The 18,482-nt window shown below is 44.2% G+C and overlaps 1 protein-coding gene across 2 annotated transcripts in view; it reads left to right on the top strand.

The window, feature by feature from the left end:
- NUP214 (nucleoporin 214) overlaps window positions 1-18,482 on the top strand; it is a 187,386-nt gene that overhangs the window by 86,824 nt on the left and 82,080 nt on the right. For both annotated transcript variants that reach the window (XM_077491484.1, XM_077491485.1), the window contains exons 21-25: window positions 241-324; window positions 1,334-1,615; window positions 3,510-3,665; window positions 3,753-3,852; window positions 15,543-15,618. In XM_077491484.1, coding sequence (XP_077347610.1) covers window positions 241-324; window positions 1,334-1,615; window positions 3,510-3,665; window positions 3,753-3,852; window positions 15,543-15,618 — 698 coding nt within the window. The remainder of the gene's footprint in view (window positions 1-240; window positions 325-1,333; window positions 1,616-3,509; window positions 3,666-3,752; window positions 3,853-15,542; window positions 15,619-18,482) is intronic.

The raw sequence follows: 18,482 nt of genomic DNA, 5'->3' as shown, positions 1-18,482 counted from the left end.
CCTGCAAAGAAAATGATTAATAATGCCATCATACTTCTATTTTATTGATAAAAAAAAGGCAGTACTTTATGTAACACAGTTCAGCAAACTAAATATTATTTCATAATTCCCAAGCCTACATATACTGCAAGGGAAACTTGCTAAGCACATAGGCTGCCTTCGTTAATCTATCTCGTTTTAAAATGTTAGTTTGACTTCAGTACTTTATATTTATTGCATGAATTTTGTGTTTTCTTGCAGCCAAGATGTCAAAATTAAAGCTGAACCAGCTGAGAAATTTTCTGGCCAACAGGAAACCGCCAGTGGTTAGATCACTTGCTCCAGGTAACAACTTGCTTTTGCTTTTTGGCACAGGAAAGTTTGTGACCACCAAAGAGAAAACATTGCAGAAGCTCTTCTATAACATCAGTAAATGGTTACAGATCTCTATATGTCAGTAGAGCGTGTGTAGAAAAACATCCCATGACACTTTTTTTCTTTCTGGGATTAGCCATTCATAGTGTCTTGATTATTCTGCAAACTTCTCAAAGATGCTCAATTTGCTCCATGGCCACCTTGAGGTATGACAGGCTTGCAGGTCAGATAGGGTTATGAGCCTTTCCCTCCAAGTTATCTGCTTTCAAACATCTTGTCTACAGTATTGAAATTGAAAGGTTGTTCCCTCTTTCAATAGGAATTAAAGATTGATCAGAAGAGTCGTACTGGAAAAATTTTAACCAACCTTACCAAACTACCTGTAGACAGTGCATACCAGACTAGTATACAGTGTTTCATATGAAAGACTGTACGATAAACATGAGCAATTTTTTTTTTTTTAAATAAATGCTTGGAGATGTCTGATGATTTTTTTGGTATCTGACAGGCAGCATTATAATCTATGAACATTAATCCATGCAATTTCCGGCACAGCTTTGGACTTCCATATCTTACCCCAGCCTGCGACCTTTTTATAGTAGAATGGCTTGTATATCTTTGAAGAGTAGCATCTGTGATCTTGTCAAGCAATGTGTCCCTGGACCTGCTGCATGGTAGTGGGTGGGCATTCCCCTAGTGTAATGTGTTTTTTATTATCAATGTTCAGCGATCCCTTGAGTTCTTCTTACCTTCTCTATTTCCTTGAAGTGTGTCTCGAAACATGTTGGAATATTAGAATACTATACTCAAGTTGTTGCTATGATCACTTATCATTTAAACATTTGTCTGTCATTTTAAGTGTGTGAGAATATGTGCTAATAAAATAATTATTTTTATGAATTAACAGTCTGGATGCATGCAAAATCCCAATATTTTTTCTTTACATTTATAAATAATTGGTCTTGTGTTCTAATTTTAGTCAACCTTTGTCGGTCATCATTCCTGGCCCCGAGTTACTTTGAAGACTTGGATGATGTAAGCTCAACATCTTCTCTATCCGAGGCAGCAGATAATGAAGAGATGCAGGCACCTCCACAACATGAAGCATTTAAACGAGAGACTCCACCACCAGAGCTATCTGCTGTCCGAACTGTGCGCCATGCCCCAGTGACACGTACCGCATCTATGCAGCCAGGCTTTGGAACGCCATCACTTCCATTTGGAAAATCTCAGTCTCAAATTGGTCCAATTACAAGCACTCGTGAGTCAAATATAATCATCCAATTTCTTAAATCCTATATGAAAAAAATAATTTTATATTTATTTGGTGGTAATAATCTTCTCATGCTTATTCATTCCACTTCTAATGTACGGTATGTAAGGGGATGCTGGTGCATTGCACTGTTTTTAGAAATCCTACTATTAGGGCTGGTTCACACCACAAAAACACGCTCCAGATCAGTTCCAGATACTTTTCTGCCTGCACATTTTTGATGCATTCCAGTGCATTTATGTTGCGTTTCTGGATGCATTCCAGAGGCTTTATTTCTTCCTGGGGTTTTTTCATTTTTAACTGTACTTGCGTGTGGTGTGTTTTGATGTGTTCCAGTGCATTTTTGATGCGTTTCACCGCATTCCTGCATGGTGCAGTGCATGAAAAGGACAGCATGTTCTACTTTGTTTTCTGAAGCTGAAACGTCCTGGAATTGATCGCACTGTTGTGAACGACGCCATTGGAAACCATGTGTGTTTTTGAAGCAAAGGAAAAAACGCACTGGACTGCATGTGGTGTGAACTAGACTTAAAAGTATAGCATGTAAGTTGGCCAATAGTTTTTCTTTCTCAGCCATATTAACAATATTCAGATGGTCATCCTTAGATATAATAAAGCATAAAAAAAAGTTGCTCCTAGAAACTGGTGAGTTTTCAGCTGTTTCTTATCTATTGTATGTATGAAATTATATCCGCGCTTAGTAAAGGTTAAAATAAGACAGCAGCTGAACACTTTAACCCAGATATTGGGCACTAAACCAAAATATAAAATGTAAAGTGCAGCACTAAAAAAATAACACAATGCATGTGTAGCATGTGATGTCTGCAAAGTGCAAATGTGCAATACCAGCTGTAACTAATGTGCAATAGTAATGCAGACAAAGAAGACGAAGAATGCATATATAACCAACACAATGCATAAAAAACACACGTTATACTGTAAAGTGCAATAATATATAAAGTGCCACATGTGATATCAAATCGCAGTGCACAGTACAAATCGCATGCGTGATTGCTTTTATGGACTTTTTGCCTGTAAGGAATTCCTTTTTGTTTGTACTGGAGACTTGTTTTGAGCCAGAATTTGTGTATGCAGCATTGCAGCATTTGCTATTAAAAACATCCAAAGAAACAATATCACACTATTGGATTCTTTGTTTCCTTGCATATCTGCATTTCCTGGTATTGAGGCTATCTGATCATCACCCAGTGTCTGTAGAGGCTTTTGGTGGGAGACGTTCAGGACATCGGGAAATCTTTTCAGTGGATCTTTGATCCAGCAAAGCGCTTTGTGACCCCCCCTAAGTAATGGTGGTCGCAGGCTTTCTGGTAAGCCTTTTATCTTACTGTGGTGATGGTATCGCGTCAAGCATTTGATCAATTCTCCATATCTCACATGGGATCCCTTCTATTAAATTCCAGCCATGTATGAACTTTTCATATTTTGCACTGTTATTTGATATCGCTTGTGCACTTTGTTATTGCACTTTACAGTATAACGTGTGTTTATGCATTGTGTTGGTTATACATGCATTCTTCTTTTTTTTTTTTTTTTTTTTGGTGTTACTATTGCACATTTGTTATAGCTGGTATTGCACATTTGCACTTTACAGATATCACATGGTACGCATGCATTTTGTCACCCCTTATCTATAGTAGGTTTAAAGTGGGTTGCTTTGGGCAACACTTGCACCTCCTTTGTGAGTCATGAGGCCCATTATTTTTCATTATATAGAGAAAAATTCCTGTGAAAGGTTACCCTAACACTTGTCAGTGCATAAATATTAACACAACACCCATCTCTTTATTTGTATACAACAAAACATCAGCATTCGATACCCAAATGTTATTAACTTGATGTGCTTCAATGTGTCATTTTTCAGCCGCAGTCCCTGCACAATCAATCAGAGTGATCCCACAAGGTGCGGACAGCACAATGTTGGCTACCAAGACTGTCAAACATGGTGCTCCCACTGTTACGGCTTCACAGGCAGCTGCTGCAGCAGCTTTGAGAAGACAAATGTCCTGCCAGGTGTCAGGTAATATGCTTCTACTTGATGAATATTTGACTTTTCTATCATAAATTTGTGTGTTTATTTCACTTCAAATTTATTTCAAATTTTTAGCTTCACTGACTGAATCTACCCTGCAAACTGTACCCCAGGTGGTCAATGTTAAAGAATTAAAGAGCAATGGGCCTGGTCCAAATATTTCCACAGTGATTGGGTAAGACTTTCAAGTTATAAATGTGTAAATTATAGTTTCTTTTTTGTACCTCAAAGGACACACAGTAGTTTAAATTCGTGACTATTTGGGTTATGCTGCCACCACCTTCAGGTCAATGGACATTGATCAAAATAAATTCTCCCAGCTCAGCTAAGCCTCCGTTTTGTGCTAGTGTCTGTAATGCAGGCCATACACAGTCGAATTTCGAACGAATTTTCTTTTCAAAATCAGAAAATTCGTTTTTTTTGTGATCCGATGATGCCACCATTGATTTTCGAAATTCGGCCGACCAAGCCTTCAATTTCACCTCATGTTGCTACAGAAAAGAATTTTCTTGGCTGGGAATCTTCTTTTCTCTCCGTACATTTTCTTTTATCTCCGTACATTTTCTTGCGTTTCTCGCACGATTCTCCCATCATTGATCAGAAAATCGTTCGTTTTTCTAAAAATTTCCAACATGTCCGATTCCTCAAATTTTATTTCCGCACGAAAATCGGCTGTTGCTGCAGCCCACTAATGGTGCGAAATTCATACGAAAATTCTTAGATACGATTTTCGAAAGAAAATTCTTTCGAAATTCGAACCGTATATGGCCGGCATAAGGGATGGATGTGCTTCCTTGTATCTCTCTAAAGATCTTTTGCTGTGCTTTTGTTTTTTTGGTTTTTTTTTTTTCTCATTATTCCTGGTCTTTACACTTCAAATGTAGCAGAGTTGGGCATTATCTGGATAGGTCACTATGGCCAAGTAGGCCAAGAGAAGACTGTACCTGAATCCCTTACCCAAAAGCAGTGATGGCCTGTAATATTTGTTGAACAGGAAAAGCAAGGTGCCTCTAAGTGCAATATGCAAAATTTAATAAAGTGCATAAAGGGTGAAAAGCGCTTACAAGATCGTTGAGTGTTAAAAAACATGATAAAATTAGAAGTCCTCATCTGTGGCATGTGTCCATCCTCGGCACGGTAGTAGAGAGCAGTGTAGAGGCGTCCAGCAGCTGTAAAGCATTTTCGTACATGTTAGAGAGAGGAGGCAGCAGGAAAGCCTGTGTTCACTGCGGGACACACGAGACTGATGGCGTCAGTGGGGAGAAAGGGGCCGTATCGTGTTTCGGAGCATGTGCAGCTCCTTCGTCAGAGTTGCTTCTCCTTTAACGAAAGTGCTGCCAGAAGTGCCATCTCATCACTATCATCCCTCTGACCAGCTATCCACCTCCACCAGAGCGCCCTCATCTCCACTTTGTAATGTTTGTTGGTCAGTGCTAGATATTGTGGGCAGTGAACTCTGGCATACAGGGTACCCAGTAGAGCTGCACGATTCTGGGAAAAATGAGAATCACAATTCTTTTGCTTAGAATGAAGATCACGTTTCTCAAAAAACTGTTTTATTTGAAAAATGTACAATCTCTGAGAACATTAGGTTATCAAACCAAATGGCAATAAAATAAGCCATACAGAAAAGGGAGATCATCACTATAACACATGAATGTGATTTTGCATGTAGTGGCCACTGGCCACATCCCTGGGATTGTATAGAACATACAAAGGTCTGTTCCTCCCCCTTGTTTGGGACTTTTAAGGCCACAAACAAACACTAAAGTGCATTAGAAATTTTGATTTATTTCACATATAGATCACATAATGGTCAATGGTTAAAAAGAATAATTAGTTTTGCTTTGTTTGTCACATGTATTATACCACATCTAGTGGTTTATGCCTTTAACCATTGATCATTGTTGTGTGATGATGTGATCTATCTTTTTATATAAAAATAAATCAATGCACTTCAGTGTTTGTGGCCTTAAAAGTCCCATCCAAGGGGGATTTGGGAACAGTCCTTTGTTCTAAAATAACTTAACCCATAATACACTGGCTTCAATCAAACAAAATGTGAAATAAAGAAATTACAATTACTTCAAAAAACATTCAGGTGACAGTTCATCTTCACTGCCAGACAGTGTTGCCTAAGAACAGATAAGAGTGTAAAATCCTAGGACAAGAGTCTGGATTGTTGTTGCTGTGAGCCTGAGGCTGCAACTGGTGTCCCTTCACTTTGTGCAGTTTTGAAAAAGCTCCCCAAGGTTCAGGCTGTGAATGTATTGTAGTGGCCACATCCCTGGATTGTATACCGGTAGAAACGACTGTTCCTTCCCCCTTGGCCTTTGGATGGGACTTTTAAGGCCACACTGAAGTGCATTAAAAATGTATTTTTATATAAAGATAGATCATCACATACGATGATCAATGGTTAAAAAGATCATTTGTTTTGCTTTGTTTGTCACATGTATTATTATACCACATCTAGTGGTTATGCCTTTAAGTCATTGACCATTGATCATTTGATGTTGTGTGATCTCTCTTTTTATGTAAAAATAAATCAATTTTCTAACACTTCAGTCAGTGTTTGTGGCCTTAAAAGTCCCATCCAAGGGGCATTGGGGAACAGTCCTTTGTTCTAAAATAAGCCATAGTACTCTGACTTCAATCAACATTTTTTTAAAGAAATTACAATGAATGTAATGAAAAACAATGTGAGAGAAAGAAATTACATTCAAAACACATTCAGGTAGGTAGTATCGTCATACTACCTGAATGTTTTTGAATGTAATTGTAATGTCAGATAAAGATAACAGATTTAAAGATTTTTAGCTAGAAATATGAGCCTATCCACATTTTGTGGCTTCAGTGCAGAACGGCGACAAGTGACAATGTTGCCCCCTGTGCTAAAAACCCTTTCAGAAGGGGAACTGGTTGCAGGAATGCAAAGGTATTTTCTGGCCAGTGCAGACAATCTCGGATACTGCTCCTTGTGAGTCTTCCACCAGACTAACGGATCAGCTTCACTGTCAGTGTTGCCTAAAAACATATAAGAGTGTAACTGCAAGGACAAGCTTTTGGATTGTTGTTGCTGTGAGCCTGAGGCTGGATCTGGTGCCCCTTCACTTGCCGATTTGAAAAAGCTACCTAAGCTCTTTCGAGCCTTCTTTGCATGACATTGACGACTAGGAGTTGTAGGGGGGCTTTCCTTAACTGTTAGGCCGCGTACACACGGGCGGACTGTCTGCCCAACTTAGTCCGCCGAAACACATTTGAGCGGACAGTCCGCTCGTGTGTGGGCTTCAGCGGACTTTTTCAGCGGACAGTCTGACGAACAAAGTCTTACGGAATTTCCGTAAGATTGTCCGTCCAAACTTGGTTTGGGCGGACAGTCCGCCTGTGTGTGTGCCAGTCCGCTGTACTTTCGAAATGAGTGGACTTTTCCCGCCCGGAGAAAAGTCCGCTCATTTCGAACGGGTATCCAGGTAGGCGGAGCACGCTACGGAGACATCACGGGCCCCGCCACCTGGTATGGACTTGAAGGGGAACCTCAACGCCGAAAAAAATCGGCGTGGGGTGCCCCCCAAATCCACAACAGGTTGTTGACGGGGTCTGCGGGCGGGGGGCTTATCGGAATCCGGGAGCCCCCTTTAATAAGGGGGCCCCTGGATACCGGCCCCCCACCCTATGTGAATGAGTATGGGGTGCAATGTACCCCTACCCATTCACCTGTAAAATAAAAGTACCAAAAAAAACACAACACACGAGATAAAAAAATATTTTATTGCACAGCTCCGGGGGGTCTTCCGTCTTCGGGGGTTTTCGCGCCGGACTCCTCCGCTATCTTCTTGTAGCTCTTTTGCTAGCGGAGGAGTCCGGCTTTCTTCCTCGCCGCCGGCCTCTTCTCCCGACTTCGGGGGTCTTGTCCCCCTCTTCGGTTCTTCTGCCGGGCCACCGCGCCTTCTTATAGCTCTTTTACAGGCGGTGGCCCGGTCTTCTTCTTCTTCTTCTTCTTCTTCTTCTTCTTCTTCTTCTTCTTCTTCTTCTTCTTCTTCTTCTTCTTCTTCTTCTTCTTCTTCTTCTTCTTCTTCTTCTTCTTCTTCTTCTTCTTCTTCTTCTTCTTCTTCTTCTTCTTCTTCTTCTTCTTCTTCTTCTTCTTCTTCTTCTTTTCTTCTTCTTCTTCTTCTTCTTCTTCTTCTTCTTCTTCTTCTTCTTCTTCTTCTTCTTCTTCTTCTTCTTCTTCTTCTTCTTTCTTCTTCTTCTTCTTCTTCTTCTTCTTCTTTCTTCTTCTTCTTCTTCTTCTTCTTCTTCTTCTTCTTCTTCTTCTTCTTCTTCTTCCTCCTCGACTATCTCTCCGGCCGGAACGCCAGAGCCGCGCTGCGCGGCCACTTATATAGTGACAATGGGGCGGTGTCACATGGGTTGATGTCACATGGGGACTATGACATCGTAAGGGGGCGGGGTCACCATGTGACATATACCATGTGACACCGCCCCATTGTCACTATATAAGTGGCCGTGCAGCGCGGCTCTGGCATTCCGGCCGGAGAGATCGTCGAGGCAACATCTCCTGGAGAAGAAGAAGAAGAACGGAAGGCGACAGAAGACCAGGCCTCCGCCTGTAAAAGAGCTATAAGAAGGCGCGGTGGCCCGGCAGAAGAACCGAAGAGGGGGACAAGACCCCTGAAGTCGGGAGAAGAGGCCGGCGGCGGGGAGGAAGAAAGCCGGACTCCATTGCTAGCAAAAGAGCTACAAGAAGATAGCGGAGGAGTCCGGCGAGAAGACCCCCGAAGACGGAAGACCCCCGGAGCTGTGCAATAAAATATTTTATCTCGTGTGTTGTATTTTTTTTTTGGTACTTTTATTTTACAGGTGAATGGGTAGGGGTACATTGTACCCCATACTCATTCACATAGGGTGGGGGGCCGGTATCCGGGGGCTCCCGGATTCCGATAAGCCTCCCGCCCGCAGACCCCGACAACCAACGGCCAGGGTTGTCGGGAAGAGGCCCTTGTCCTCATCAACATGGGGACAAGGTGCTTTGGGGTGGGGGGGCCGCGCGGCCCCCCCCTTCCCCCAAGGCACCCCCCCATGTTGAGGGCACGCGGCCTGGTACGGCTCAGGAGGGGGGGGGGCGCCCCCCTTTCCTGGCCGGCCGGGTAGCGTGCTCGGACAAGGGTCTGTTGTGGACTTGGGGGGGCACCCCCACGCCGATTTTTTTTCGGCGTTGGGGTTCCCCTTTAAGTCCATACCAGGCGGCGGGGCCAGCGACGTCTCCTTCGCGGGTCCCGCCTACCTGGAGACACGCTCGAAATGAGCGGACTTTCCTCCGCGTGTGTGGGCGAGTCCGTTCATTTCAAAAGTAGAGCGGATTGTCTGGCGGACTTAGTCCGCCGTATTAGTCCACTCAAAAAGTGCCGTGTGTGGGCAAGTCCGTTCATTCAAAAGTTTGGACGGACTGTCTGTCGGATTGTCTGACGAACTTAGTTGGCCAGACAATCCGCCCGTGTGTACGCGGCCTTAGTTTTGACATCTCCTCTTTGAGTCTGTTCTGGACAGCAGTTTTGTTATCTTCATTAATGTAAGTCCTCTTAAACCTGGGATCAAGGGTTGTGGCTATGTCGAAGGTCTTGTGTTTTTTGGTCCTGATATTTTTCCTCCAGATACCCCATTATCTTTGATTTCATTGTGCAAATAAGATCAGAGTCATCTTCCTTAACAGCCAAAACAGAAGACTGAAATAGGTGTAGAGCAGGTTTCACAGAAGAGACACTGACATACTCAGAGGCGGCTCTAGGCTTTGTGAGGCCTTAGGCATAACCTAGACGTGAGGCCCCACTCACCTCTAAAATGGGGAAAAAAATAATTGAAGCAATAAAAATTAATTGCATATATTAAGAGTACTGATGTCAGTGTGCTCTATCACACCCAGTGGCATACTAACTAGGGGGCGGGGGTGCGGTCCGCCCCAGGTGCCACACATTAGGGGGGTGTCAGGCGGCTCCCCTGTATGAAACAGTGAGAGTGGGACAGGCTTGGTAGTGCAGCTGATGTGACATGCTGAGTAGGGACAGGCAGACAGACCCATTGTCACAAAGCTCTCACTCTCTGTTAAATTATAACAGCCCAGTGAGTGAGTACTCCCCCCCCCTCCCTCCACAGAGATGGAAGAGTCTGCATTGGCTCTGCCCCCTCTCTCCCCTGCGTGTCCCATCCATGCTCCGTGCAGCCCGTGTGCTGAGCTGTGCTGCGTCTGAAAGGAATGTGGGTGCGGGGACATTTAAACAGTGTGAGCAAGAACATCCAAGTAAGTTATCAGCACTGTCCCTGTGTCCAGACAATGCCCTCTCTCTCCCAAATCTCATTCACTCCCCCTCTTTCCTCTGTTGTCCTACAGAGTCTTCCCATCATGTTCCCATCATGTTCCCATCATGTTCCCATCATGTTCCCATCATGTTCCCATCATGTTCCCATCATGTTCCCATCATGTTCCCATCATGTTCCTTTACCAGGGTTTACACTAGTGTGTAGACATTGCATGTGATTTACACCGAATTGCTGTGCAAATCACATGCAATGTCTGTGCAATGCATATTCAGCCATACAAACTGTACGGCTGAAATCGCATTTGCACCAAAATGGTGAGGGACCCTTTTTTTGGTCTGCACTGGAATTGGATTGGATGGGTGTTTACACCCATGCAATCCGATTCTTGCACCATTTCACAGTTTTCACTGTGATTTGCAAACCGATCTGGGGATGTCATTAATTTTACATTGACACCCGTAGCAGCTTGCAAAGGGCAGCAAGCAACATGCAATGCAGGAATCTGCACTGGAATCTCATCGATTCCTGCATCACATATATGTGAACCAGAACTCCGGTAGGTTCACACTGATGCGCTGTGGTTCAGTTGCCTAAATTTTCACTACAGTCCCACAGACTATTAGGTTACACATTTTTGCACCATTTTCTGAAAGCGCACCAAATGTCCTCTATACTGAATCTTTCAGAAAACACAGTAAAATTACCCAAGCTAATAAACGTCTGTGGGACTGCAGCTAAAAATTAGGATTATATGCAGAAAAACTGCATATACCCCAGCACTGCGACAAACTCCAGGACACCAGTGTGAACCCAAAGGCTTCAGGGCGCTGTGTAATGTAAAGGTGTCCAGGAGGTGCAGAGGGTTTTGTAATGTAAAGGTGTCCTGAGGTGCACAGTGCTATGTAATGTAAAGGGGTCCAGAGGTGCAGGGGGCTGTGTAATGTAAAGGGGTCCAGAGGTGCAGGGGGCTGTGTAATGTAAAGGGGTCCACAGGTGCAGGGGGCTGTGTAATGTAAAGGGATCCACAGGTGCAGGGGGCTGTGTAATGTAAAGGGGTCCACAGGTGCAGGGGGCTGTGTAATGTAAAGGGGTCAAGGAGGTGCAGAGGGTTTTGTAATGTAAAGGTGTCCTGAGGTGCAGGGTGTTGTGTAATGTAAAGGTGTCTAGAGGTGCAGGGTGCTGTGTAATGTAAAGGGGCCCTGAGGTTCAGGGGGTTGTGCAATGTAAAGGGGTCTAGAGGTACAGGGGTTGTGTAATGTAAAGGGGTCTAGAGGTGCAGGGGGTTGTGTAATGTAAAGGAGTCTAGAGGTGCAGGGGGTTGTGTAATGTAAAGAGGTCCAGAGGTTCACCGGTTTTGTAATGTAAAGAGGTCCAGAGGTGTGTAATGTAAAGGGATCCAGAGCTGCGGGGGGCTGTGCAATGTAAAGGAGTCCAGTTGTGGAGAGGGGGTACAAAGTAGTGACAAAGAGATATTGGGGGATGCAGAGGTATGCAGGGGACACAGTGCGGTGTTTTTACATTTTAAAGTGAGGGGGGGTGCCAGATATAGGAGTCGCCCCGGGTGCCGAATGCTCTAGGTACGCCCCTGATCACACCAGCGCTGAGCGCACACTGACACCAGCGCTGAGCGCACACTGACACCAGGGCTCTTAATATATGCAATTAATTTGAATTAATACTTAGTACTGTGCGCTGTTGTCAGTGCTCTCAACTCCCCATTCACATGTATCCCTCCAATCACATGTACCACCCTAGTCATATATACCACCCCCCCAGTCACATGTACTGCACCCCTCAGTCACATGTACCACCCTAGTCATATATACAACCCTAGTCACATGTACCGCACCCCCCAGTCACATGTACCGCACCCCCCAGTCACATGTACCACCCTAGTCATATATACCACCCCCTCAGTCACATGCACCCCTCAAGTCACATCCGCCCCCCCGCCCATGTACCTCACACATAGCAAGGCTCTGTCCCCTCACAGCTCAGTCAGTAGGCTGCAAACAGCGTACTGGAATAGGCCCTGCCTCCACCACGGAAGCCCCGCCCTGGAAGGAGGGTGGACTCTGCAATCCTGTGCTGAGGTGCTAGCTGTGCCCTTGCAAGATATTGGCTGAATGGAGGGACATGATTTGCTGGCAGGGCAGGGTGTTCTGGGGAGGCAGGGCAGTTGACGGTCTGTGTGTGTGTGTCTGCCAGTGTTCTGACAGGAGTTTTCTTGACAGGATTGGAGACTGGGCAGTGCCCTGGTGGGGCAGGGTGTTTCTGAGCAGAGAGGAGGCAGACTGACTGGACTGTACTCTGAACGAGGCGGCACAAACCTCTGCTGATTGGACCTTGGACTGATGTATGAGGATAGCCAAAGGAGGCTCTTTAGGCAAAGTAGGAGGTCCGTGAGGCCCCTGGGAGGGCGAGGCCTTAGGCCACCGCCTACTTTGCCTAATTAGAGAGCCGCCTCTGGACATACTGCTCTCCTGAAAGAGTTTGTCGGGTATGGTGTTGCATTAAATAATGTTCCTTTAATTGACATTTGTTTCGTATGCTTGCAGGTACTTTGTGATTGAGCAGTATTCTTTTTCCCTATCGTCTCATTTTCTTGTATGTGATTACGTTTCAGGTGATTAAACAGATTGGTGGTGTTACCCTTTGGTGCACAAACAACAGCTAAACATTGCTTGCAGTAGATGGTTTGCTGAGTGTCATCATCATGGTTTCAATCCAAAATAAGCCCACACTTGGGAATAAGCTCCTCTTTTTGGAACAAAAACATCTGGGTTTTTAATTTTATCAGACTCACTTGTGCATTGCTCTACCTCTGAGTCTGTGCCTGCGGCAGCCTCTGCACTGTCTGCACCGGCCTCTGCCTCACTCATTTTTCTACGGCCAGGCACTGCAGGCACCACCAGTGATTGTGCTGATGCAGAAGACCCCATCTGGGCTAAAGAGTCCTGTGTATATTCTCCAAATTGCTAAGGTGCTGTTGCAGCTCTCTCTCTCTTTTCGTTATATTCAACTGAGTGTGGTGTGGTGGACGGAAGCAGACAGATCTGTTGACAATGTTCTTGTTGTATGTACCTAGAGAAAACAAATTGAGAGCGCACAATGTCATTTGCCTTAGTTTGAAAACACTGTCTTAAGTTGCAGCTAGCTATATGCACATTGCACATGCATGCACTATTGCACTGACATTTAAAAGGCAATAAACAGTTTTTTTTTTTTTTTTTTTTTTTTAAGTCACACAACCTGGCGCTGTCATGGCTGGGCCCCAAACCGCTTGCAAATGACAGTCGGACAGGCTAGGCTATTAAAGAGGGGCATGTGAGGAGTGGATTTAAAATACTGGCAACAACCACTGTCCCTTAATAATATTATGAATATTACCACAGTCTGAGTCAGCTAGCCTAGTAGTACTCATATTATGAATATTACCACAGTCAGTCACAGTGACGGTCTTAGTCAGCTACCGTACCCATATTATAAATATTAGCACAGTCAATCAGCTACCCCCCCCAGAGGCCCAGACTGAGACTCCCTGGGTCGCACTAGCTGACTGTGGTAATATTCGTAATATGGGGGTAGCTAAGCTGACTCAGTCAGAGTCAGACTGTCACTGTGGTAATATTCATAATATGGGGTAGGTGACTCAGTCAGACTGTCACTGTCAGACCATCTCCCCAAAGACCAAAGCCAAGAGTCTCTGGGTTATTTTAGACGCACAAATGTCAATGGATGCGCAAATAGGAGCAGTAGTCAGTGGATCCCACCATCTGCTTCGCAGACTCATCTCTTTTATCCCAAAGAATGACAAAGCAGAGGTAGTTGGAACAATCATTAATTCACGAGTGGACTACGCAAACTTGCTTTACATAGGATTAGCACAATATCAACTTACGCAATTACAACTGATCCAAAACACGGCGGCAAGGCTGATAACAGGAAAAAAACCCTGGGAATCCATCTCTCCTTCGCTGAGGAGCTTACATTGGCTAACCGTAAAAAATCGGATCACGTTCAAGACCCTTTGCCTCACCCACAAATGCGTGCATAGAGAAGCTCCGCAATACCTAATGGAGAAAATAAATCATTACACACCAAACCGCAGTCTTCGATCAGCCAACAAAAACCTCCTCCTCGTGCCCAAAGCCCGGTATAAATCCAAGGGGGATCGGAGATTCGCTGTCCAAGGTCCTCGGCTATGGAATGCTCTACCAATCGGCACAGTGGTGTAGTGGCTAGCACTCTCATCTAGCAGTAAGAAGGGTCGCTGGTTCGAATCCCAACCAGGACACTCCCTGCCTGGAGTTTGCATGTTCTCCCTGTGCCTGTGTGGGTTTCCTCCGGGAACTCCGGTTTCCTCCCACAAACCAAAGACATGCAGGTAGGTTAATTGGTTTCTGTCCAAAAATTGGCCCTAGTATATGAATGGGGACCTTGGATTGTGGGTAGGGACCAATGTGAGTGTGTAAAGTACAGGGATGGGGACAATTGTAGACACTCGGGTTGAACTGGATGGACTGGTGTCTTTATTCAACCTTACTAACTATGAAACTATGAATCAACATCCGCCTGGAAGAAAATCACATGGCTTTTAGGGAAAAACTCAAGACCTTCCTCTTTTTTAGCAGATGATCAAAGCTCGCCACAGCGCCTAGAGGCGATTCGGTTCGCATTGTGCGCTATACAAGTATTTCATTCATTCATTCATTCACTGTGGTAATATTCATAATATGGGGTAGCGTAGCTGACTCAGAATGTCACTGTTACTGTGTGCGTGCTGTGGTAATATTCATAATATGGGCATTGGGTAGCGTAGCTGACTCAGAATGTTACTGTGACGGTGAGTGTAACTGTGCTTGCTGCTGTGGTAATAATAATCATAATAAGGGGCAGTGGTCCACTCCTCGCTCGGCTCAATCACTCACACACAGGGCAGCTGGTAATGCAGCACCATGATTTTAGATGGTGATCATTTTGATCTACTGTAGTCTGTACGCTGTCATTTTGCAGCCTTTCCATCCTTTTTCTACCCCCCCCCCCCCCCCCCAATAGGGAAGAAATATATTTTTTCTATGTTTGAATACTCTGCATGTGTCCTGTACTCCAATATATGGGATTTACAGGTAAGTCAAAATTACTCTTTTTGTACGCACAGTAAAATCCTTTACTTTGAGTTTGAGGGAAAAAAAGGTCCACCCCTTTGTGTTTATTATCGGTACTTCTTGCTACAAATCTAAGGTATGTTGGTAATAGGAGGGGTACTCCTGGGCTAGGCTGTAGTATCTTTGCCAGTGTGCAATCCTCATGTAGGTAACAGTATAACCCAAAGACTCCCCGTGTGCCACAAATGGACATCAAGAATATAATTTTACAGTGTGTAAAAATTCTGTTTCTATACCTGCAGCTCCCTCCAACTTCTGGCCATTTTAAGTTGATTGCCACATTTCACATAACTGTAAAAACAATGTGTATGGTGCTTGTAATGAGTTGAGAAATCATTTACTTGGATGTTCATTGTAACTGTGCCTTCCATCTTTCCCTTAGGCCTTCTGTTCCACAGTCTGCTGCTCAGGTGATCAACCAGGTGCTAGTGACCGTAGGATCAGCTCCTATTAAACAGGTATGCCGTTTATTCAGTATTTTCTTGAGGAGATAAGGGCAGATTAATAACAATAGAGGTACGCAGGTCAAGAGAAGTTCCTAAAGGGAACCTGTCAAAACTGTAATACAGGAACTGTGATTTGCTGAAGCAATTCCAGGGTTAGATGTTGTCTAAAGGCTGGAAATTTGCTCCCCACTGGCTGACCTCGCATCATAGGATGAATTCAGGTCAAGCTTTAAGTGGTGACCTGTGACTGGGGGTACTCCAGCTGAAAGGAGGTATACTGTAGCTAAATAGACATCTTTCGTTACTAAACCTGTACAACTTGGATTTGAAAGATTTGCTTTGTTTCAGGGAACATCTAGAAATGTTAACTATGCATAAGCAAAGTCCTTAAAGATTTACCTTTTTTCTTTTCAAATCTTGCTCAGAAAAAAACATCTCACTGCCTGTGCCTTGAGCCTCATAGCTGTATATCTGCAGTGTGAGTGTATCTAAAATACCGTGCTTATGAATCCTAGTCACGTGAGATTTTAAGATTAAGGTTTGGTGCAGCTCACTTTTCTTGTTGGTGAGGACCTGTAGTACCTGTGTTTGTTGCCAGAGTGGAAGCGACGTGCGAGGGCAAGGGGGTAAAAAACACCCCCTCCCCCCACCATCTTCTAGGTATAGCTCTGACTCAGACTCGGGTCCCGCTGTGACAGGTGGCCCCTGTTCTGATGTTTCAGAGGATGCGGACCAGGACCATTCGGACAGTGAGAATGACTGCGCTAGTAGGAGCACTTATTACAGCGGTGCGGGATACCTTAAAGTTGGGGGATACAGCGGGGGCATCTGCAGAAGTGTCGGTCCCTTTTGGGTCCCACAAGCTGGACCGCACTGCTAATTTCCATATTTATCTTAATTTGATCAGTTTATTTACAAGGAGTGGGGAAGACCGCAGCAGGCCTTTTCAGTCCCGAGATGAATGGCGGTGTGTTCGCCCTTTGAGGAGAGTTTCCTGAAAAATTGACATCTCCGGTTGTTGACCCCCCCCCGGTATCCAGGTTAAATAAGGTAACCATTATTCCGGTGGAAGGATCCCCCTCTTTCAAGGACCCTGCCAACAGAAGGGCCGAGGTCCATGTTTATGATGGTGTGGTAAGCATTGCGGCCAGTGTTAGCCACGGCCCTGGTGTCACAAACAATAAAAAGAAGAAAATTTTGTTGCGCTGTAAAAAAAATTACAAAATAGCTGCTGACACAATATTGTTGGATGCAATAATATAAAATAAGGGATAAAAAGGTGCAGCGCTGAAAAATGGTGGTAATAAACAAAAAGTTCATCAACAAAAAGTAAATTCTGATAAATTAATCAAAAGCAGAGTCCATCAGGAATACTGAAGAGAGAAAGCTGTCACCAATACCCAAAATAACTGACTCTTACCGCCAGTGCATTGGATATACACAGTATAAATATTTGTAGTTGGTTAGATCCACACTTCATATGGCTCACTGAATTACAGAGATCCTCCTTTCACTGACCCACTAGATGTACTCAGCCCAATCTTGATAAACACTTGACTAAGCAGTATGCTTCCCAAAGGCATAGCACAGCGGCCACATATATGGAAAACGGAAGAAATACTCTTATTGCGCCGACATCAGAGAGAAAAGTCAATTTAATTGACATAAAGTATTATAAAAAAACTCACATGAAATAGGTGAAATACAAGCAATATTGTAGCGCTTCCTACCAACAAGATGACGGCCACTCCCCGGTCCACAGCGCTACGTCACACTTCCCTAGTACAACCCGACATTTCGTCACAAACATGCGTCTTCAGTGGTTACGACGTGTGACGTGGCCATTTATAAGAGGGATGAATGTGAAAAAAACAGATATTGCGTTCCATATGGCGGAAGTAACAAATTCCCAACCAATGAACCGCAATGTTCGGAAGTGACGTGTGTTCCAAAACAGAACATACAGATGTAAACAAAAAACATAAACAAACATACCTTGCGCTCCACAGATTGAAAGTGATAATTTCATTGGGCTTTCCTGCATCTCATTTCACCATCTTTCGGTGGATCATGCAGATTATTACTATGGCTTGCATCTTGAGGGATAGGAATCCTCCTTACCCTGTTGAAGCTCACATAACGGTTTCAGTTGAGACCTCTTGGGCTTTTTAGCGCCAGGTGCCTATCTCACAGATTTTCAAGGCTGCCACATGGTCTCCTGTTTACACGAATGTGAAACTTTACCAGGTGGATGTTCAGGCCTCTACTGATGCCATCCTCTGCCAGGAATTGCTTCTAACCACTCTTTAAGTTGGGAGCCTGTTGTCCTTGTTTTGAACCTATTTGCATTGTCTGTTTTGTTGCCCACCATTCGGTTGTATTGTTTGGAGATGTCCCATGAGCAAGACTTAAAGTAGCTTGTGTCTTGTATTTTGCAATTAAAATAAATACCATAAAACAGTAGGGCCCAGCACAAAGGATCACTAAAATTCACAATTAAACAGTGATCAGAGAAAAAAACAAAAAAAAAACACTTACACAGGAATGATGTGAGGTTTATATATACTGATGTACTGGGGCTGGTGGATCCAAAGCTGGCTGAGGAAAGAAAGGTAAGGAGAACTATCTGCTGTCAAGCTGTGGCTAGAAGCACTAGGTGATGAGTGAAAAGGCAGTTTCCAATGTACACTCTATTAGAGATCCTACAGATTGGTCCATTAATGGTAGAAGGCAGTGAATTGTGGCTGGTTGTGTTTAACAGCTCTCTCTGCACTTTATCTTCATTCTGCAGCCAGCCAAGACTCGCTGCCTTCTGCCATACACAGATCGATCTGTAGGTTCTCTGATGCAGTATACATTGGAGCCTGGTGCTTTAT

The sequence above is a fragment of the Lithobates pipiens genome, unplaced genomic scaffold, assembly GCF_037356315.1.
Source record: "Lithobates pipiens isolate NorthernLeopardFrog02 unplaced genomic scaffold, aLitPip1_a1.2 Scaffold_19, whole genome shotgun sequence".
NCBI lineage: Eukaryota > Metazoa > Chordata > Amphibia > Anura > Ranidae > Lithobates > Lithobates pipiens.
This window is presented reverse-complemented; position numbering and strand designations above follow the sequence as displayed.